The sequence below is a fragment of the Notechis scutatus genome, chromosome 1 (genome assembly GCF_049901735.1).
Source record: "Notechis scutatus isolate UNSWTSFEM ecotype Mainland chromosome 1, rNotScu1.2, whole genome shotgun sequence".
NCBI classification, from domain to species: Eukaryota; Metazoa; Chordata; class Lepidosauria; order Squamata; family Elapidae; genus Notechis; species Notechis scutatus.
In genome coordinates, this window is record NC_142009.1 from 162,203,854 (window position 1) to 162,226,421 (window position 22,568).

Here is a 22,568-nt window from a genome sequence, read left to right on the forward strand (position 1 = left end):
TCTGATATATACCGAAACAAAAGCTGAACATATCAAGCTGGTCCGGGCAGTCCTGAAAAAATTCTGAGCTGCCAAATTATATGCTAAGCTCTCAAAATGGAAATTCCACAAAGATAAAATAGACTATCTGGGATACAGGATCTCACACTAGGGGGTGGATATGGATCCATTAAAAAGTGTGAGTGGTGTTAGATTGGGAAGCCCCACGCACCTGAAAATAGTTACAAAGTTTCCTAGGCTTTGCAAATTTCTATAGGCAATTTCATCCCATCATTTGCCCAAATCACCCTCCCTTTCATTAACTTTCTGAGAACCAAGGAAGTAGATAAGCCTAAACCCAACCAGCCACTAAAGTGGAACATGGAACGCCAAGCAGCCTTCAAGAAGCTAAAAAAGCTCTTCTCATCCGAGCCAGTGTTAAAGCATCCGGACCCACTGAACAGGAGCCAACGAGGGCAGCTGTGTGTAGAAACTGAGGGGGGTCAACTACAGCCCTGTTCATACACATCAAAAAAAAAAACTAACTGAAACCAAACAGCATTGGGCAATATGGGAAAAGGAAGCATTTGCAGTCAGATGGGCTCTCCTTACTTGGCAGCACTTCCTGGAAGAGAATAAAATTCCTTTCCAGGTATGGACCGACCACAAGAATCTGGAAGCTCTAAAGACCCCAAGGAAAATGTCTCCCAAGCAACCCTGTTGGGCCCAATACTTTTAGTGATTTAACTTCAACCACTGATATTTACATGGCAGATGCTTTGTCCAGGCTGCCCCAGTATAACAGCATGAAAACAGAAGTAGTTAAGCCCATGCTCCCTGCACCACAGTTACCAGCATGGGTCACCACAAGATCGAAAGAAAAATGGACAATGTGATCACTGTAGCCTTTAAGCAGGTTCTAGAGAATGATGCGTGGTTCCTTAAACACAAAAATACTTGCTCCATGCAAGATGGACTACTATGGGTGGGAGGTAAACTCTATGTCCCAGCGATAGCATAGTACTGTGGCTTTGGGAGTTGATCTCATATCTAAACCTTCTAATATTTCAAGAATGTACAATTTTGTATTAGAATTTTTCTGCTTCAATTATTTAATTTTGCTTATTTATACAGGGACCATCTGGCACAACTGGAATCCCTGGCATTCAAGGAGACTCCGGCCTCCCTGGTCAAAGGGTAAAATTAGTTTTTTCTGTCATCAAGGATGTTCTTAAAGAGCAAATTATAAACACTCTTAGATGGGGAAAACTCAGTGATTATTGTCTGTTTCTAGTCATCATCAGAAGTGTGATTGAAGTGCGGTTTAATATTAGACAGCTGTGGGACTAGGAGTAGAAAATAATTTTATTATGGATCCTGTTGGGAGTCAATTTCTTTTCATCCTGGCAGGAAAGAAGTCCAAATAACACTTCTCATTAAAAAGAGCTGCAGAATCATTTCATAATCCTAGCATGCACTTTTATGGCCCTATGACCACCCCAGGAAGCACATTGAAAAGCAGTATCTTCATAGGCCTTTGTGGCTATGAGGTTGTCAGGCGTCTTTCCTGGTAAAACAGAAGATTAGGACACAATCTCAGATATCTTGATCACTTATAAAATTAGATCAGCCCCAAATGGCCCAGTGGTTTTGTTTTTCTTTGAGATTTTAAGATAATTTGTTCTGCAAGTGAGCAATAACAAGGACCAGCATTTGGAGGCCTCCTGTCCCCAAGCCAGAAGTGATAAAATTTCCTCCAATCCTCTTTTAAAGCCATCAAATTAACAGCCATTGCCTTGCTTTTGGCAAGAATTGAATAATGCCCTGAGTAATTAACTACTTCCTTTTTGTGAAATAAAAAAACTAGTTCCTATTGTGAATTTTTATTCATTGGAGGACTTCTGGGCCTCATGTCTGGCAAGAGGGAGAAGACCTCCTACTGCACTTTTACTATACCGCATGGGATTTCATCAGGCGTGGGATTCAAAAATCCCAGCAACCGGTTTGCTGCCCGGTTTGCTGCCCGGTTGCTGGGTGGGCATACCATGATGGGCATGGCCTGCCGGAACTTCCTGTTTCTGGCTTCTGGTGGGTCTCCAGAGCACGGGAAGGCCGTTTTCACCCTCCCAAGGGTCCATAGGCTTCCCCTGGGCCTCTGGGAAGGCAAAAGTGGCCTCCCCGGGCTCTGGAGGCCCACTGGAAGCCAGAAACAGGCCCATTTTGTGACTTCCAGTACTTCCGGGAAAGCCATTTTTCGTCCTCCCAAGGGTTCGGAAACCTCCCCTGGGCCTCTGGAAGGGTGAAAACAGCCTCCCCTGGGCTCTGGAAGCCGGAAACAGGCCCATTTTTGGACTTCCGGAAGGCCCATTTTTCCCCCTCCCAGAGCCTCCACACAGACCCTGCACTTACCTGCATCACATGGAGACTCCTGGGAGGGGAGGGGTGGGGTGGGCGGGGCCAGCCAGTCAGTTGAAATACCAGTTCGGCGAACCAAATGTAACTTTAACATCCGGTTCGCCTGACCCGGTCCGAACCAGTAGAATCCCACCCCTGGGTTTCATAGACTTTGATCAAGTCTTGTCATAGTCACCTGTTTTCTAAGCCAATGTTTCAGATACCCTGACAATTTTTCTTGTTCTATATATCCTTTCTAGCTGTATTATTCCAGCTGCAGACTTTTTCTGCAGTGACTCCTGCTCTATTGGAACATCCTGCCTTTTGTAAGGGCCTGAAAACCTGGCTATGTTCCCAAGCCTAGGGTACTGAATGTATCAAGGGCCCTGTTTCCTGGCTGTATTGTTAACTGACCAAGTATTTTGTCCGCTGTGTATACTGTGTATATTTATTTTATTGTTTTAAATGTTTTTAGTGATATATTTTTTAATTGTAAGCTGTCTGGAGTCATTTACTGAGATCAGCAGCTATAGACCTTGAATAAATAATGAGTAAGGTTATATGTGACAATGTGCAGCTATAGACATTGAATAAATAATAAGGTTATATGTGACAATAGGAACTGTATACAGTATTCCAGATGAGAATGCATCATGCATTTGTATAAGGGCATTACAATGTTGGCAGTTTATTTTCAGTCTCTTTCTTGATTATCACTTGTGTGGAGCTTGCCTTTTTCATGGCAGCTGCACATTGAGTCAACCTCTTGAGGTACTATTATGTACTCAAGATCCCTTTTATGGTTACTTACAAGCAGATCTGATAACTGTGGACATGAAGGTTTTGTTGCCTAGTTCAAACTGATTTTGATTTGCTATAAACTCAACAATTCACATATTTAACAAGTTATTTTGAAACCTTTACCATTTGTTTTGTTCCTCACTACCTTAAACAGTTTGGCTTCCCCAGCCAGTATCATTTATGAAAGACCTTGCTTTTTATTTTCTGCAATGAAAAAAAAAAAAGCCTGTTCATTCCTATTTTTTGCATGTCATTTTTAATCATTCAACAATACATAAAAGGACAAGCATCTTTATTCCATGAAAACAAAGTTTACAGAAGAATCTTTGTTAAGTGACTTTGTCAAAGCTTTTTTGAAAATCTATACAAATCGATACGGGCTTGCTTCCATTCACAGGCCTATTGTGGGAATCTCAGAAAACTTTAGAAGGCTGATGAGGCAAGATTTACCTTTGCAGAATCCACGCTGATTTTTCACAGCAAGGCTTGTTCCTCTATATGTTTAGGTTCCCCCCAACCCTTTAATGATAATTTCCATCCATTTTTCTGGAACAGTTACTAATATGCCCATACTATAATTTCTTGTTTCTGTAGGGTTCTAGTGGTCCAGGTGGAACCGTTGGGGAGCGTGGTAGGTCTGGTCCTCTTGGTAAAAAGGTCAGTATTTTTTAAATAGCTCTAATAATTATTAGTTAAATGACAGAAATGGTGGCAGTTGAAATAAGCCTTGTTTTCACTATCTTCTATATATCTTTCCAGTCTTAACCACAACATCAAACTGGCTTACAAAAATACGTCTATAGAAACTAAGGATATTGTTAAAATCTTCAAATACTTGATTTGAGATTGCAATATCATTAAACTTTCCCACTGGAATGTTAAAAAGCGTATTGTATCTAGTTTAATTTTAAAAGTGCACGGGGAAACACAAGTTTCATGGTTGAGATTTACTCAAAGAACACTGGATTCTTTATCGCTCCTATTATAGCAGTTTGGAAGTTCTCCTGAACTCAAGAGTTCTGCTTGAAGGAGCAGCTAAAGCTGATGCTTCTGTTTTTCTATGAATGCGAAGCTTTGGTGACAATAACTCACTGAAATTGGATTACTGTAGTACACATATTACTTGGGCTGCCTTTGAAGACTACCCAGAAATTACAGTGGGTGCAAAATGTGGTAGCTTGCTTGCTGACAGGTGAAAGTTGCCTTAGCAGGATAACACTTTTGTTGCAGATACTATATTGGCTCTCAGTAGGCATTTGACTGCAATGCCTTTAAAGTTTTGAATGGCTCAAGGCCCTGTTACCTATAGAACCATCTTCTCTGAGTAGGACCATCTTCTGCGCTTAATCCAAGAATGGTCCCTTTGGATTCTTCCCTGTGGTCTATCAGGAGGGGGGAGTCCAGAGACAGGCTTACTCAGTGGCTCCCCATTTCTGTGGAATAGCTTTCCCCTTGAGGTCCTTCACTACTGACTTTGAGGAAGTGCTTTATTGCTGCCCCTTTGGGACTGCTTTCTCCCTGGACTACTATTATTTTATATTTGGTTGTTAAGATTTTTAAATATTAGTTTAACATTGACATTGTTGGAGGTAATATGCTGACTCTGTAAACCAGGGGTCCCCAACGCGCCGGTCCAGCGGACCGTACGGGCCGCTGAACAAGCCTTACCGGGCGCTGGTTGCTGGGCGCCGCCATCTTTTTTTTGGTAAAAAAGCAATTTTCGTCAAAAAGATGGCGGCGCCAGCGTTGGTGAGCTTTTGGGTAGAAAGCCATTTCTACCCGAAAAAGCTCACCAGAAGCGCTGGCGCCGCCATTTTTGACGAAAATCACTCGTGACGCCACCGGAAGTGATTTTTCGCTCAAAAAGATGGCGGCGCCCAGCTGACGCCGAACCGGTCGCGGCGCCCAGCTGATGCCGGAACCGGGCCGCGGCGCCCAGCTGACGCCGGAACCGGGCGCGGCGTCAAAAGGTTGGGGATCCCTGCTGTAAACCACTTATAGAGGACTGTAACACACTATGAAGTGGTACATAAATCTAAGTGCTATTGCTATTGCTAAAACTATTATTCTCTAAGCACCATGTCTGTGTGTATATCTTACATGATACATTCAAATAAATCTTTCAGGGTGAAGCTGGTGAGTCTGGTCCAAAGGGGCCCATTGGTCCTCCTGGTCCCCGAGGAGAAATGGTGAGTGTTTCTAGGAACCAGTATTACTCAGTGCTCAAAGAGTGAGTATTAACAGATTCAAGGGATAATCAACATTTTCTTGTTAAAGCATCGAGAACACTGTCCACGTGTTTCTTGTTTGGAAATCTTGATTGTTCCCTGCAGGTCAGTCCAGATGGTTTACAAACCATTTCATAGGGTTTCATCTAACTCCTCTAGTTGAAAGAACATCCTTAGCACTGAATTGTTTAGAATTTAATGACCATTATGGTACAGCAAAGATGCAAAGAGACTTTTCAGGATCCCAGTGTCTGTTGCTTATTTTGATTTGTTGCCTTTGCATCTTGTAGGGAGATGATGGACGAGATGGAGCTGGCAACGAAGGACTGAGAGGCAGAACGGTATGTCTAGGATCATTTTTGGACTTATAAATATATCTGAAAGTTCCTTAATCCATACATCATGGCTTGGGCAACAGCAGTATTTGCAGCAAGGGAACCAAAGGTCTATTGCCCTCTAACACAAGACTGCCTGTTTTCTTTTGTTCTTCCTTCGCAATAAGAACTCCCACCCTCCCACACCCAATTTTGACAATATCTCTGATTTTCTTCCAAGCTTTTTTGTGTCTATGTCTCACCTTTCCTTGGCCTTTCTTTCTCTTCCCCATACCTGTTCAGCATGCAAAATAAATGAAATACAAAATCTGTAGTCTGCAGGAAAGAAGGTGGAGCCTCCTCGCTGATGGACCGTAGATCGCAACTCTCTGCGGCTATGGTCCGTGCTCTTTCATTGGGGAGCCCCGATCATTACGATTAGGGGCTGAAGCTACCTTGGAGGGGCGGTGGAGTAAGGGGAAGGACTCAGCTGGATTAAGCCAGGTTGAGGGGAGCCGCATCTCCCCTCCTGGGCTTGGTCTTTTCCCCCCCGAAGACGACTGCAGCGGTGGTTTAAAATGGCCACCCCGAAGAGGAGGACTCAGCTGGATTAAGATTTGTGCAGGAGGGAAGAAAGAGGTGGATAACATCTGAACCGGGACAATTGGGCGATACAACTAAACAAAAGTACCCCGGGATTAAGGTAACATGGAATTTTTAAGAAAAGAAAAGTGAGCGGCGAAATTACAAAGGGACAGGAAAAAAAAAAATATTTTTGACAGCTAAGCGGGACTTCGAACTGGGAAAGGAAGAAGCCAGAACTAAAGATTTAACTAAATTGGACTAAAATATTTTGGCAATAAACAGGCATAAAATAAAGCTGGGCTTAAGATTGTCAAAAAATAATAATAATAAAGTTTACAAATTGGAGATTGGACTGTGCTGGAATATTGAGGTTCGAAAAACCCTAAATAAAAAAATAGGGGAAAAAGGTGAAGACTTTGTATAATGGAGAGTGCCACCTTTTGACAAAAACTTGAGCTCAAACAAAAGGGAAAGCATCCTGTTTCTGAATGAACTTGTGTGGATATAAGAAGAAATATTGAAACAAAGTAAGAATCTCAGAAAGTGAAAGCAGAACCAGAATAAAGAAAAAAGCAAGGAAAGACTGACTGTGGGATTGATTGATGTTTTTGGTATAGACCCTGGGCTGGAATAATTGAGAACTTTAGAAAATTGAAAGAAGAAAGAAGGAAAGTAAAAGTGTTTTTTTGTACACTTTAACGATCATAAAATACAAGAGTATGTAATGATGATATCTCTTCAGGAATTAAAAATGGAACTTAAAAATATGAGAGAATTACTACAGGAAAGAGGCGAATCACTTTGTTCTGTGTTAGAAAAAATGGAAATGGCGATTGAAGAACAAGAAGAAAGAGCTTCAGAGGAGGAGGAGGAGTCGACTCAAGGAGAAGACATTTTAAATAGACAATTAACACAAAGAATGCTACAAAGAAGTGGGGAAAGAAGGAAGGTTAAAAAGTTGAGATTTAAGAAGGCAATCAAAAGGGGGAATACCTGTGAAGTCAGGAAAGGCAGAAAGACCCAGCAGAAAAGGGGAAAGGAAGATATTAAGAAAGAGAGGGATATAAACTGGAATGAGAAAAGATATGGGGAAAAGAGGGGGAGGAGAAGCAGTAAGAAACAGGTGCATGACATAAAGAAATATAGAAATAGTAAAATGTTGAAAAGAAATTGTTTTTTCAGAGATAATGGTTGGTGAATTAAAAAGGAGATTCTGCAGGGTGATAAGGGGTAATAAGAATAAGGGGGAAAATATGCTGCAGAATTCAAATGAAAAGATGTAATGATTATTATTGTAACTTCTTAAAAATAATGGTTTATTGGGAATCAAGATGAGGTATATTTTAACCATTGAGGTGTCACATTCAAAGCAGTAAAAGGGGGGAAACCTATACTTGTTTTTTCTTTAGTGTTAAAATTTGTATTACTTTAGAATTTATAAAAAGAATGTGTAATGGAAAGGGAATATGACAGACTAAAGAACCAACTAAATTAATAAGTTAATATAGACTATTAAAAGCAAGGAGAGACACTGGTAACATTATTATTATTATTATTATTATTATTATTATTATTATTATTATTATTATTATTATTATTATTATTATTAGGCAAACACATATTGTTTATCTGTATTATTAAAGTAAATATTAAAGGATTATATTTGAAATAATTGAAATGAAACAAAAAGATGTTTCCATTGAGATTAATGAAAGAGGCTAGAATTAATGTGTTTGTTTCTCTCCTTACTGAAAATTTGGAATGGAAAAGGTAATAATAGAATTAAGTATGCATATATGCATGTATAATTGCTGTCATATTTGTATGTAAAGGTGATGACCCGGAAATATGTTGTCCACCAAAAAGGGATTTTTGTTTTTATGTGAAAAACTGAATAAAATTTGTTTAAAAAAAAAAATCTGTGTAGTCTGCAAGCTGCTCTTCTGGTTTTTAACTCTTTATAAGCAAAGATTTCTTCTCCACAGAGCCTTCCTGATTTGCACAATTAAATTGTATGTTTGATTTTTTATTGATGCCAGTAAAGGTAGTTTTTTTATCACACTCATATAAGAAAGTTTTAAGTATTTGGAACAATTAGCTTGTGGAAAGGATTAAACTTTATTACAAGGACTGTAGTCTGAGTTGAGTTATGCTCGCTGTGTTTGTGTCAATGTAACATACTGCTGGGATTTGTGATTCCCTTTTTGAAAGCTCCCTGAATTTAACTGCACAGAATCCCCATGCAGGCTTTATTATTATATTCAGTGACTCTTCCAAGTGTTACATTGATCAGTTGGGTTTTACAGCATAACAAACACTCCTTAATAGTGCCTGTGTTGATACTTATAATCTCTAGAAAAGAGATTGGGGAGGACTCTGTGGTTTCTTCCCCAAACCCCCAAAACTTTAACCTTAGACTGTCTACTTTTGATCTCACCCCTTTCCAAAGAGGTCTGTAGGGGGCGTGCATAAGCGCACCAACATGCCTACCATCCCTGTCCTATTGTTTCTTTTTATTTTTCTTATGTGTATCCATGTATTCATAACTATGTTTTTACTTATACCTATTAACTTGTAAGCAATTGATGAAAATAAATAAATAAAACAAATAAACTCCTCTGATTCTAAGACTTCAATTTCTTTTCTCCACAGGGACAACCCGGTTTCCCAGGATACCCAGGATCACGGGTATTTAAAGCACTTTTTAGTTTTTGTAGAGCACTTTAACTTCTATGTGATCTTTATTAGAGAGTAAATGCTCTGCTTCTCATTTTGGATTAGGGTGTACCTGGAGATCATGGTGATGATGGTAAATCTGGCCCCAAAGGAAGCAGCGGTGAACGGGTAATGCCATTTCATCCTCTGACTCCAATAAGACTCCCTTCCTGCATCTTTCTCCCCAATGATTTTCTTTGTTCTAAATGTCATTTTGTAGCACTTGCTGGCAGAGCTATGGTATACTTAATTAGAAGAAAGATAGCATCATGGTACTTATTTAAATATCATTGCCGAGTTGGTATTGCTATTTTATTGTACATATTAGAAAGATCCCCTACCTGGAGAGCTAGAAGGCATTGATTTCATTCACTTGTAATTGGCTGGAGAAGGTGCTTTACACTGCCTGTACACATACTATGATATGTAATTCATTAAAGATAGTATATATATTAGTGTATAACAGAATAACAGAGTTGGAAGGGATCTTGTAGGTCATCTATTCCAACCCCCTGCCCAAGCAGGAGACTCTATATCATTTCTGACAGATGACAGTCTTCTTGAAAGATTCTAGTGATTAAGCTTCCACAACTTCTGAAGGCAATCTGGTCCATTGGTTGATTGTTCTGTCAGAAAAATTATCCTTATTTTTAGGTTGAATCTCTCCTTGATCAGTTTCCATCCATTATTCTTTGTCTGGCCTTCAGGTGTTTTGGAAAATAGGTTGACCCACTCCTCTCTGTAGCAGCCCCTCAGATATGGAATTCCAGCAAGCATTCTTCAAATATTTTATCCTCCAGTCCCCTAATCATCTTTGTTGCTCTTCTCTGCATTCTTTCTAGAGTCTCAACAACTTTTTATACTATGGTGACCAAAACTGGATGCAGTATTCTAGGTGTGGTCTTACTAAGGCTTTATAGAGTGGTATTAATACCTCATGGGATGCTGATTAAATCCCTCTGTTAATGCATTTTAGGATTGCATTGCCTTTTATAGCTGCAGTTGTAGACTGTTGGCTCGTATTTAATTGGTTGGCTATTAAGACTCCAAGAACCCTCTCACAGTTACTGCTAATTAAGCCTGGTTTCTCCCAATCTATATGCGTAGTACTGGTTTTTCTTGCATAAGTGTAAGACTTTACATTTTCTCTACATTGAATTTCATTCAATATATTGTTGTTGCAGGTTTTTAATATACAAAATTTCATAATGATTTATTTATTTTACTGCAATTTAATTCATTTGCATTTTAATACTGGAATTCTAAGGAAGTATTGTGGTGTTGTTTACTTCAAATTAAGCCAATTCCCCAGTTAATTAGCATTATGTGTAAATCATGTGACTCTGACCACATCCTAGTTTTTTCCTTCAATAATCTGATTAAGGCATTCGTATTAGTTAGGTGTAAGATCCTATACCATGTTCTTTATCAGCCATGGAGATTCAAAATGAATCAGTGAAGTTAGTCAAAGTTTCAAAGAGAAACTTTGAATTATGTTCTTATTAGCCAGGAGCCAACTGTAGGTAAAAAGAAAGTAGCATTTCATAAAATTGGAACCAAATATGTTTGTTAAGTACCTTCTGGTCATAGAATAATGTTAGAACTGTGAACATTATGTAAGCATTGTCAAATTAAACGCAGTGATACTCATTTGCTTGTGTAAAGAAGCTAAAACATTGCTATAAGTTGAAATGAAGAGTATTGTAATACTATGAATAATCTTATATACCCATCTGCAAATACTTATCATATGTTTTTTTAGACTTACTGAATTAGAGATAGCAATCATTTTTAGCCAAGGATAGTGCTCCACACTTTTTAAATAGGAGAAAGGCTTTAAAGACAGACTGACAACTGGTATACTTACGTATATGTATGGGTGCATGTGTGCATGTAGGAAAAAATATAATACCCATGGGTGAACCAGGATTTTCTTGAATTGGATGAGTTAAATTATGTTAGAATTTTAGGAGGCTTACAGTTTTTGTATGTTTTTTTTTTCACTCTACAAAACAAGTTGAAAACTATGTTTTGGGTTTTTTGGTAGCTGCCTCCCCCAAAAACAATCTTAGTGGTTCACTTCTAATCTCTACATCATTCAATAAATTATTTTTCTTATTTATAATATGCTTTTAACTTGACCCTCAAGAATTATTTTAAAAAATATAATGATATATAACCCAAATCCTTTTCATACAACTAAGACTGAATTACAATAAATAAAAGAGATGTGAAAAATAAATGATTGCTAATTTAAGCAAACTTTCTAGATTAAAGTAATGGTGACAACTGTTGGGTATGTTAGATGCCTAGTGAATATGGGATGAAGGTGGAGAATGTATGGAGTAGGAGCAATGGAGAATACTGCAACGGATTCTTCAATGTAATACTAGGGAATAGATACAGAAACCTGAACAACGAGGACACATTTAATTAACTTGAAAGAGTTGTGATAAATAATATGAAAAATATTTATGATCTGAATCAAATGCCTAGTTTTCCCTTTTTAGGGACCTTCAGGGGACCCTGGCCAAAGTGGACAGAAAGGAGAGAGTGGCTATCCAGGACCATCTGTAAGTTTTTGCTATGCTGGTTATTGCTTTAGTAACTACACTTTTCTAGTACACTTTTGCCCTTTCTTTTCATACAATTTGAAAACAAGCTCACATGCTCGATATTTATCTTCAGTTGTAAAGTTAAATTAAAATTCATTCTCTTAATTAAACTCATATGAACCACAAAAATTGAGATGTGGCTTTAATATGTTTACTCTACACATTCTTGACTTGCTTGCATCATTTAAAAGTATTCTAGATTGTACATAGATTAAGTAAAATTGTAGGAACTGATAACAGTTACTGAACTGATTATGGTTAGCTTATGTGGGAATTCTGCCAAAAGCCTGTTCAGAATACCAATTTACTGCCTGCATTTTTTTTCAACCACACTTACAATAGCTAAAGACCTACGTTTTACTGAGCTACAATAAAGGAAAGTACAGTTGTAAAAATTCAGAAGTTATAAAGTTTGAACCTTCAGTTTCAAAATTTCCCACTTTGGATTTTGAGATAAAAACTTCGTAAATATTTCAGGTTTTGCATTACATTTCCCTCATTTTGTGGCACACAGAGCCATCTCTCCGGGCATGCCAGCCATTGCTCTTCCGGGTTCTGGCACACACACATGCACCAGCCCGCTGGTCTTCGCATGCGCATGCGTGCCAGAAACTGGAAGACCAGGTGGCCAGTGGTGTCAGAAACTGGAAGCTCAGCTTCCCGGCGCATGCATACACACCAGGGAGCTACTCTTCTGGTTTCCAGCACTCCCCCCACATGTGGTCCCATTTCGGCACTCGGTGCCAAAAAGGTTCACCAACACTGATCTATATATTTAATGTACATTAAACGTAGAAATCTAATGTAGTAAACCAGCAGGATTTTTATGCATACAGATAAGGAACAGATAGCAATAGTGCACCTAAGATTTTTTTCTGCCATCAGTTTTCCATGTTTCTGTGTTTCTATCTGAATTCATTATATGCATTAGACATTGCAAGATATCCCAATCTGTAAAATGAAAGAGGAGGCATCCTTTAAAAAAACATGCAGGAGAGCCTTTCAGTTTGTGTTCCATTTCCATTAAGGAGATGTGACAGTGAAACTGGTTGAAACTTGATGTACAGTATTATTTTGGAAAAACGCTCTACTTGTTCCATGAGTGGCTTCCTTCTGGGTCAGCCTGCACAGAATCAGCCTCTCTGATTTTTTGTGCTCTTGGCAACTCGTGGATAAGACTTTCTCCCCCAGTCTCTGGACTTTGTTCTCCCATATGATTAATTAAGTGTCTGACCTTGTCAAGTCAATTTTAAACAAGCACAGTTAAGTCTATTCACAGTAAATTATATCTACATTTTTTAAATCTTTTCTTTCAGGGACTTATGGGTAACAAAGGAGAGTCTAGAGATGTAAGTCAACCATTAGTTTGTGGTACCAGATCTTTTGTATTTCTTCATGTTGGAAAACTTTTTTCACTGTCTCTCTCTTTACTTTAAAGCACTGCACGCTGATACGCAACATCAAAGATAAATGCCGTAAGTCTATTTCTTTTTCCCCTGGTCTTGATGTAGTAGGCTTTTTGGTATAGATTATAAAGTAATTTCTTTCTTTTCCTTCTTTCTCTCTTATTATTATTCACAGCCTGCTGTTATGGTAAGTTCCTTTTAAATTACTCAATATCTGCAATCAGATGAAAAAACGACATACACAACTTCTTTGAAAGACAAGCATTGAATTATTCACTGGTAAACTCTGCCCCTTCCTTTGGGGGTGGGGTGTAGAACTAATACCTTTTTTCTCATAATATTTATTTTTTAATGTCCCTGGTTTCTGCAGGTCCAAAAGAATGTCCTGTTTATCCAACTGAATTGGCCTTTGCTCTTGATACTGCCGCTGGTGGAAATGCAGACACTTTCAATAGAATGAAGGACACAGTAATGTCAATTGTTAACAATATCACAATTACAGAAAGCAACTGCCCCAGAGGTGCCCGGGTAGCACTGGTTACATACAACAATGAAGTTACCACTGAGATACGTTTTGCTGACAGCAGAAAGAAGAAGGATTTGATAAAACAAATCGAGGACCTCCAATTTGTTCAGACCTCCAAACAACGTAGCTTAGAAACAGCCATGGCATTTGTGGCCAGGAATACTTTCAAGCGTGCACGTAGCGGCTTCCTTATGAGGAAAGTTGCTGTGTTCTTCACCAATGGGCCAACAAGAGCATCTCCAGCGTTGAATGAAGCAGTACTAAGACTCTACAATGCTGGAGTTGTACCTGTATTCCTTACAAACAGAGAGGACAGGGTCCTTACCAACGCATTACAGGTCTGCTTCCTTTTGGTTTTCTTCCCCCTGCACAATCTTTCCAGGATTCAATCAATCAATCAATTATAGGACTCAGGAATTCACTTCTGTCTTTCAGGAGCACTCAACAAAATGGCTTAATTTTGTTATTTTTTTATATTGATTACTGTCCCTGGATCACTGAGCATACAATATTTTGGATTTGAAAAGGAAAAGGTTGCTTCAGAGTATTTGTAGCCATGTGTAGAGCACTTGTGGCCACTCCCTAAACTAAATGCATCTTTTCCCCAAATTATGCTACAGCTATGAGCAACAACCATTTAATCCTGGGAAAAGATGCTGCTGCATAGGGAGTTCATATATGAATGAATCAAACTTACACCTGTCAGCCTGAAAGTGTTGTGGTTTATCAGCAATAGCTGCAGATAATGTAGATGCTTTTGCATATAGTTCTTTTTGCCCAAGAAATGCTTACAAAACTTCCCTCAAAGGTGTTGTCTGAGCAAGGTAAAATAAAATAATCAAGATGGCAGCCACAATTGTGCAATTGAAGCTCTGCACTGATGTGACCATCATCTTCATTTTTTAAAAATCATATGCTATGGATGCCCATAAGACCATCCACAACAGGAGATTGTGACTGTCTTCAGAAAAGAGTAAAGGGCTGCCAATTACTGTAGCAGCTTTCTGTTTTTGTTTGTTTGTTTCCTAAGTTCAAAATAATAATTTGACTCTAGAGATCTACTGTATATTTGATATTCTATGTATCCAGTGAGACTTAATTTCTTCCTCCTGTATCTGTTAGTAATTTTAAAAAAAACCAGTCCTAAAGATTAAGAAAAAGCATATCATGTGGTGGTGGGGAATACCCTGAGGATGGGGAAGTTGGCAGAAATGACTGTGTATCCAAGCAGGAGCATCTGGCTTCTGATCATATAAACAGTTCTTTGGATATAAGCCATAAAGTCCATTAATAGTGTATGGCTGCTTCTTTACCAGTTGAAGCTGTCAGATCAGTATATACTGTGGATGAAAGAAGAGACTAAGGAGATGGCAATTATTATGTCATTGTTTTGAAAACGATGGCCTTGCACTCAGATTAATTAAAACATACAAAAACTTCTTTGCCACTGTGTGGCAACCTTTATTTTTGAAACTATCCTTAGAAGGATTAAAAGAAAAATTCTCAGACAATGATGGGAAACCTACATAGGACAGTAATTTGCTGAAATAGCTTCCTAATTTGAATAGCATCAAGTTAAGCACTCTTTTTCAGAGATGCATGGTGTCCTAGTTAAAATTGTCCTACACAGGTTGTTCATTTCATAGTGCAGTCACATTAATTGGATTTTGTGCATGATCCAGTTTTTAAGATGTCGTTGCTGGCATCTCTCCCCCCTCCCTCATATTCTCTTCTGTGACTTCTACTAGGGCTCAAGATAACAATACATAATTCCTTCTCCATTTTATCATCACAATAGTTTTAGAAACTAGTTGGGTTTGGACTTAATTCAAAGCCACTTCATGAGTTTTGTGGCTAAGTATATATTGTTAGTTTTTCACATCACATTTCTTGTGAGTAAGTTAATATGGGTGGTGGATAAGCCAAGAAGTTGTGATAGTTCATATTCAAGTCCTGGTCCACATGTTGTGAGTCCTATCCTCAGGTGTTCTGGGGGTAAAGTAGGAGATAAAGAATGGACAACCTGTTTGTTGCATCAAGTCTGAATTGGACCTTATGACAAATGCACATTCATGTTGAATCTTTCTCTCAATGATGCAGAAAAGTAGGCTTTGAATCTAAAAGGTAAATATATAGAACAATTTACAGAAATGTACTGAGAGCTGTATCTATGTTCAAGTGGAATTAAGAAAAGCTAGTCCCTTTCTTGCTACATTTTAGAGACCCTGGACAATTTAACAAACTCTTTTCAGAATTCCATTCACTACATGCTTCTCTTCTTGTTTTTAGATAAATAACACCGGTGGACAAGCTTTTGCATTTACTGGTGGCGCTGCTCAATTGGCCGCAACTCTTAGAAAAGTGTTCACATGCCATATTTGTCTAGGTAAAATATGCGACTTTTTTTTTTTGCTTGAAATATTTGTGTACTATGACAAAATCAATTTGTAACCAGTCTGCTTGAAGATTTTTGACAAAATTGGAGGGAACCAGGAAATTTGAGTGGGTTTTTTGTTGGTTTTAAGCTCTGTCATGGAAGGGCTGTGTTGTAGGACCATGGATGGACCTGCCTTCTTTTCAACTTTGGACTTGATCAGAATGCCTTATGATGTCATGGTCATAAACCTTTCTGGAACCAGCTGTTCAGTCCAAGCAGGCTTTAAGAAACTTGTGAACAATTGTATTTGTTTTTTGACTGTTACTAAGGCTTCTTCTGTTTCTAATAGTGCTATATAAGGGACATTTTGTTTTTACATTTCCGTTCTCATGATTATTCCCTATTGGTGTTGCTTTGGTAGTGATGAAATTTAAACCTACAGTTAGCCTCGTTAAAGCAATACTACAATCTGCTCATAAGGCAGTCATTCAATTGGTCCCCATTGTAATGGAAAATTTTATGGTGGAAAAGAGCTGTGGTGGCGCAGTGGTTAGAATGCAGTACTGCAGGCTACTTCTGCTGATCACCGGCTACCAGCAGTTTGGCAGATCGAATCCCACCAGGCTCAAGGTTGACTTAGCCTTCCATCCTTCCAAGGTGGGTAAAATGAGAACCCAGATTGTTAGGGGCAATAGGCTGACTCTAGAGAGGGCTGTAAAGCACCGTGAAGCGGTATATAAGTGCTACTGCTATTGCTATTATGGGCCAATCAAGGATTTCTAGACTCACTCTAAACAAATCCCTAAATATCTAAAACATTTTTAAATGCATAATTGGAAGGTACTAGATGCTTTGGTTTTTGGCACAAATGAAGATTTGTATATCTTGCTGTTTATGTCCAATTGAAAGACAAAAAAGGGGCACTGCAAATATTAATTATGTAACAATTATATATTTATTAATCTAGATGTATGTGATCCTGATCCCAGCTGTGGTATCCAGAGGGCTGGCTTTGGAAGAGACAGACGGGCAGTTCCTACAGATGTTGACATTGATATAGCATTCATCCTGGATAGCTCTGAGAGTACCACTCAAATGCAGTTCAAAGAAATTAAGAGCTACATTTCATATATTGTAAACCAACTGGAAATTAGTTCTGATCCCAAGGTATCACAACATCATGCTAGGGTTGCCATTATCCAACATGCTCCTTTTGAATTTCAATCAAACTCAAGCATATCTCCTGTCAAAGTTGAATTGTCACTCACAGATTATGGCCCAAGGGACAAATTAACAGATTTCATTCAGAACCAAATGTCACAATTGTATGGAACACGGGCTGTGGCGACTGCAGTAGACTATACAATGAGGCATATTTTTGAGAGTGCACCAAATCCCAGAGATCACAAAGTCATTGTTTTGATGATGACAGGAGGCATTGAAAAGGAAGAACTTGAACACCTTCAGAATGTTATTGTAGAAGCTAAATGTAAGGGATATTTTGTTGTCATTATTGGCATTGGTAGGAATATTAATATTCCAAGTATCTACAGCTTGGCAAGTGAGCCTAATGATGTCTTCTTCAAATATGCTGATATGGCGTCAGAACTTCATGAAGAGCCATTGCTACGTTTTGGAAACCTCTTACCATCCTTCATCAATAGTAAGTAGATGCTTAACCTGTCAGTGATTAAGGAAAATTTGAACCTGGGAAGGGAAACTTCCTTTTATCATTTTATAGTTTAGGATGCAAGAGTCTACAGCAAAGAACAAGGTTGCAAAATAAACCTAAAACCATATGCTTGACTGAGTACTTCAATCAGTGTCTGTCTGTCTGTCTGTCTGTCTGTCTGTCTGTCTGTCTGTCTGTCCATCCGTCCGTCCACCCATCCACCCATCCATCCATCCATCCATCCTTCCACCCACCCATCCATCCAACTTAGAAATTACCCACTTCCTCCACAGAAGGAGTCTGGGTGGAATACAAAATATTAAACCATAAAAATTATATATAAAATTTAAAAAGAGGCAAAGATAGTTAACGTTCAATGTTAAAAATAAATTAAAAGATGGGGGGAGGGCCTTCAGGGCACTAAGCAGCCCCATAGCTGTGTGTTCCTTTGTGAGCCCCAAGCAAAACAGCAGAGCCTGAAATGAGAAGTTTGGCTTGGATTAAGAGGATTACATGGATATTTAAATAAAACGTTTGTCAGCCAAATTGGATGCTTTGATCCTAGAATTGCAGGATCAGACAGATTTCTCTGAAAGGATTCCTAGATTTTGTACTGATTAAAATAATTATTGTCAAACTTGGAATCATTAATCATTCTGAGTAAACACAACTTGCATGCATCTTAGATATCTCTTAATTCCTAGTTTCTCTGTTATAGATATTAAATTTGGAAAAAAAATGCATCAGTGTATCTTTAAAGTATCCTGTTTCCTATTTAAACAAATAGCAAAGCCTTTAATTCTACCTAAAGAAAAGGCCTATGCTTCCTCAATTTCTATCTCTGTTTTCTTTTTTGCTTTAAAAATTATTAACAAGTAGCATTTAAAAATAGTAAGAAAATGACCATGCAGCTGTCTATCCAGACATATAATTTGAAACAGCAGAACAAAAAGCAGCACTTTAGTTCTTGATAGATTGATACCAAAAGAGAGCTCATGTAAGCTACTGCTATATATCTCTATATTAATAAAAGAGAAGACATTGGGATACACCCAGCCAGGCAACCTGGGGCGGGGGGGGGGGGGCAGCGGGGAGGGGGCTGCTGAATTCTTATGTGGCTGCAACGGATCTAGAATTAACACCCCCATCCCAGCCCCTTAAGCTACACAGAGCTGTTATCTATTTGTTACCAGGCTGAGGATGAGAAATTCCTGTATAATGGGCAGAATATAATAAAGCAGCAAGCTTGAACTCTACACATGTGGGTCTGATTGCTTATGACTGACAGAATATTGCTAATTCTAAATAAGTGTAAGAATGTTTAAATAAAGACATGGTTTCAATTCCCATAATACGTTTGGAAAATGAGAAAATATTTATGCAAAAATTCTCCCTTATATTTTAGGTGAAAATACCTTTTACTTATCTCCAGATATCAGGAAAAAATGTGATTTGTTCCAGGGTGACCAGCCAATCAAAAAATTTGGCCAAAAACAACTGTAAGTCTTTATCATAATTTATCTTCATTGTCAGAAAGTAATTTTTCCTCCAGATACCAAGTTATCTATGAGAGAATGAGACCCCTCTCTTCATTATGCTTGTCATGTTATCTCTATTTTTCAATTGTATTGATTGTGTTGTAGTTTATTTGCTTGATTGTTGTGAGCCACCCAGTCATTGTGAATTGTGGCATACAAATTTAATAAAGTATTAAATTATTATTATTCATCGCACAGTCAGCCAGATGTTCAGACTGGGTTTGGCATTTTTGTCTACCTATCAAGTCCTTACCAAGGACCTGGGATAGGCAAATCTGGATACTTAATGTTGTTACACATATCACCGCAGGATGGAAGCTGTTTCAAGTAAAGCTGCCTTCTGCAATTGACTAATGGCAAATTTGTCAATGCCTATGGTGTTCAAGTGGTGCTCCAGTTGTTTTGGGACTGCACCCAAGGCACGTATTACTATTGGTACTACCCTTGCTTGCCTTTGCCATAGTTGTTCTATTTCTATTTGTAGGTCTTTGTATTTTGTTATTTTCTCCAATTCTTTCTCTTCTATTCTGTTGTCTTCCGGTACTGCCACATTGACTATCCAGACTAATAATAATAATATAATAATAATAATAATAATAATAATAATAATAATAATAATAATAATAATAATAATATCTGGGGATTGAAGGGGCAATAAATATGGGTTTAGAGCAATATAAACTTGTTTCTTATATGTGTAGAAAGCAGTATCCCCATTTGACCCTGTCCTTGTCTCATCGCCAACTCTTAAGGCAGGGGTCTTCCAACTTGACAGCTTTAAGACTTGTGGACTACAACTCCCAGAATTCCTCCTCTAGTCATGTTAGCTCAGGAATTCTGGGAGTTGAAGTCCACAAGTCTTAAACTTGCCAAGTTTAAAGACCTTTGTCTTCAAACAGTTGTCTTTAAGTTATCTTTAATTGTACAGTATTTAGATGTCCTGGGTTTAAAGCATTGTTTTTCTTTTCAAGCCAATAGCATTCAGTGATGGCTGCAAGTTCTATAAAAGCTACTATGTTCTATAAGCACTCTATCGAAGACTAAATCTGGTGACTAATAATACATGAGAGTTCTTATTCTTCCTTATAAGCTGATGTAGGCTTGCCTTTCTCCCTGTCTCTTGTCTATGTAAAGAAAGAAAAAAGAAGGACAGTAAATTCCTAAACATAACCAATGCTTGTGAAATTGGCAACCTTTGTGATGCTGATCTTTTTTTTTCCTAACACCCCCCACCCCTCCCCACTCAAGTATTCAGCTTGGATATGGCAGAATGGGTCATAGGAAGGAATGGTTGGATAGAGTCCTGGAATCTGGCTCTCCCCATCCCTGATGCTGTGCTTGAATTGTGGATATTTTACTTGTGTGGCTGATGATTTGCTGAAAAGGGAGAGCAGCACATTCCCAAGAGTCAAGCAGATGTTTTGTCCCTTGCACACTGCACAGGCATGATGAGGACAGTCCCATTTAGCATTGGGTCAGAATAGACTAATAGTGGTGGGATTCAGCCAGTTCGCACCACTTCGGGAGAACCGGTTGTTAACTTTCTGAGCAGTTTGGTGAACTGGTTGTTGGAAGAAATCATCAGGGCAGAGAATCGGTTGTTAAATTATTTGAATCCCACCACTGGAATAAAGGGACATGAGGTGGAGCAGCAAGATAGTTTGGCAGGATGACTGGAGAACTCTTTTTTTTTTTTTAATTTTTATTGGTTTTTAAAACAAACATAAACAAACAAAACATAAAAATATCAAATCATCTTCCATATATGTACATACAGTGTGCCGGTTTGTTTACAAATCGTTTTGTGCTTCCATTTCATAGTCTTCAATTATAATTACATTGTATATAATCTCGTATTTTCAATCAATATATTAAATACATTAATATCATTATTAATCAATCATTTGACTATACTTTTATTCATTCATATTTTCCAAAATGATCATATTTTACTTAATTTGTTTTATGACAATTCAGATTATCATCCCAGATCTATCCTAGAATCATTTTGTAGATATAATAAGAAAAGAATACATCTTTATATATTTATTATTTTCTAAAAGTCTACATATTTCATTACTATATTTTATTGTCTAACCATTGATAGAATAGATCCCAAATTTTATAAAATTGTTTATCATCTTGTTCTCTAATTTCAAATGTCAATCTACTCATTTCGGCACATTCCAATATTTTCCTAATGATTTCCTCCTGTGATGGTATTTTCTCATTTTTCCAGTTTTTAGCTAATACAATCCTAGCCGCTGTTAATACATTTACAATCAGGTATTTCAAGTCTTTACTATATATTTCAGGTAAAATTCCCAATAAAAATATTTCTGGTTTCAAATCTATATGCTTTTTTGTCATTTTTTCCAACCACATGTGGATTTTAGTCCAATATTTTTAGCATCCACACAAGTCCACCACATATGGTAATATGAGCCAGATGTCTGATGACATTTCCAACATTTTTCGGATTTATTCTTGAACATTCTTGCTATTCTTGTTGGGGGAAAGTGCCACCTGTAAAACATCTTATACAAATTTTCTTTATATCCTGTTGACATTGTCATTTTATAATTTTGAGACCACAATTTTTGCCATTTCTCTAGATCGATCCCATATCCAAAATTCTTTCCCCAAGCAATCATAGTTTCTTTAACTTGTTCTTCTTCTAGTTTAATTTCTAATAAATATCCATACAATTTTTTAATCACCTTTTCATCAGTACCTGTCAAAATCTTATCTAACTCAGTCAATTTATCATAGAAACCTTCTGTTTTAGAATCTTTATCATACCTTGAATGTATTTGCATATGAAAACCAATTCATCTTTATACCTTGTTCCTCTAGTTTTTGTATAGATTTAAGTTCACCCTTTTCATTCAATATTTCACCATATCTAACTGTTTGTTCCTTTTTATATATTATAGGATAAGAAAATGCTTCAATAGTCAATAGCCAAACTGGAATTTTCAAATAACATTGTCTTTTAATCTTCTCCCAATTTAACCACAGAGACTCCCGTATATAATGTCTTCTAAAAGTACCCCTGTGTTTTAGTTCCTTTATACCATAAAAAGCATGCCACCCCTACAACAGGTCATGTCCTTCTAATGTCAACAATCTAGTATTTCTTAATGTTATCCATTCCTTAACCCACATCAAATTTGTAGCTTGGTAATACAACTCCCAATTAGGCAAACCAAATCCTCCTCTTATTCTAGCATCTTGCAAAAGTTTTAACTTTATTCTCGCTTTCTTACCTTGCCGTATATATTTCAACACAATTTTATTTAAATCTTCAAAGTAGTCTTTTCCAAGCCTAATTGGAATTGTTTGAAACAAATTCTGGGTAATATTCATCTTGATTGTTGATATTCTCCCTATTAATGACAGTGGTAAATTTTCCCAT

General features: G+C 37.7%; 1 protein-coding gene across 1 annotated transcript in view; it reads left to right on the top strand.

Moving 5' to 3' along the window:
- COL6A3 (collagen type VI alpha 3 chain) overlaps positions 1 to 22,568 on the top strand; it is a 112,145-nt gene that overhangs the window by 66,771 nt on the left and 22,806 nt on the right. The window contains exons 25-38 of the mRNA XM_087949339.1: positions 1,114 to 1,176; positions 3,769 to 3,831; positions 5,301 to 5,363; positions 5,693 to 5,743; positions 8,954 to 8,989; positions 9,083 to 9,145; positions 11,527 to 11,589; positions 12,948 to 12,980; positions 13,070 to 13,106; positions 13,213 to 13,224; positions 13,408 to 13,901; positions 15,853 to 15,949; positions 16,908 to 17,603; positions 19,018 to 19,111. Coding sequence (XP_087805465.1) covers positions 1,114 to 1,176; positions 3,769 to 3,831; positions 5,301 to 5,363; positions 5,693 to 5,743; positions 8,954 to 8,989; positions 9,083 to 9,145; positions 11,527 to 11,589; positions 12,948 to 12,980; positions 13,070 to 13,106; positions 13,213 to 13,224; positions 13,408 to 13,901; positions 15,853 to 15,949; positions 16,908 to 17,603; positions 19,018 to 19,111 — 1,865 coding nt within the window. The remainder of the gene's footprint in view (positions 1 to 1,113; positions 1,177 to 3,768; positions 3,832 to 5,300; positions 5,364 to 5,692; positions 5,744 to 8,953; positions 8,990 to 9,082; positions 9,146 to 11,526; positions 11,590 to 12,947; positions 12,981 to 13,069; positions 13,107 to 13,212; positions 13,225 to 13,407; positions 13,902 to 15,852; positions 15,950 to 16,907; positions 17,604 to 19,017; positions 19,112 to 22,568) is intronic.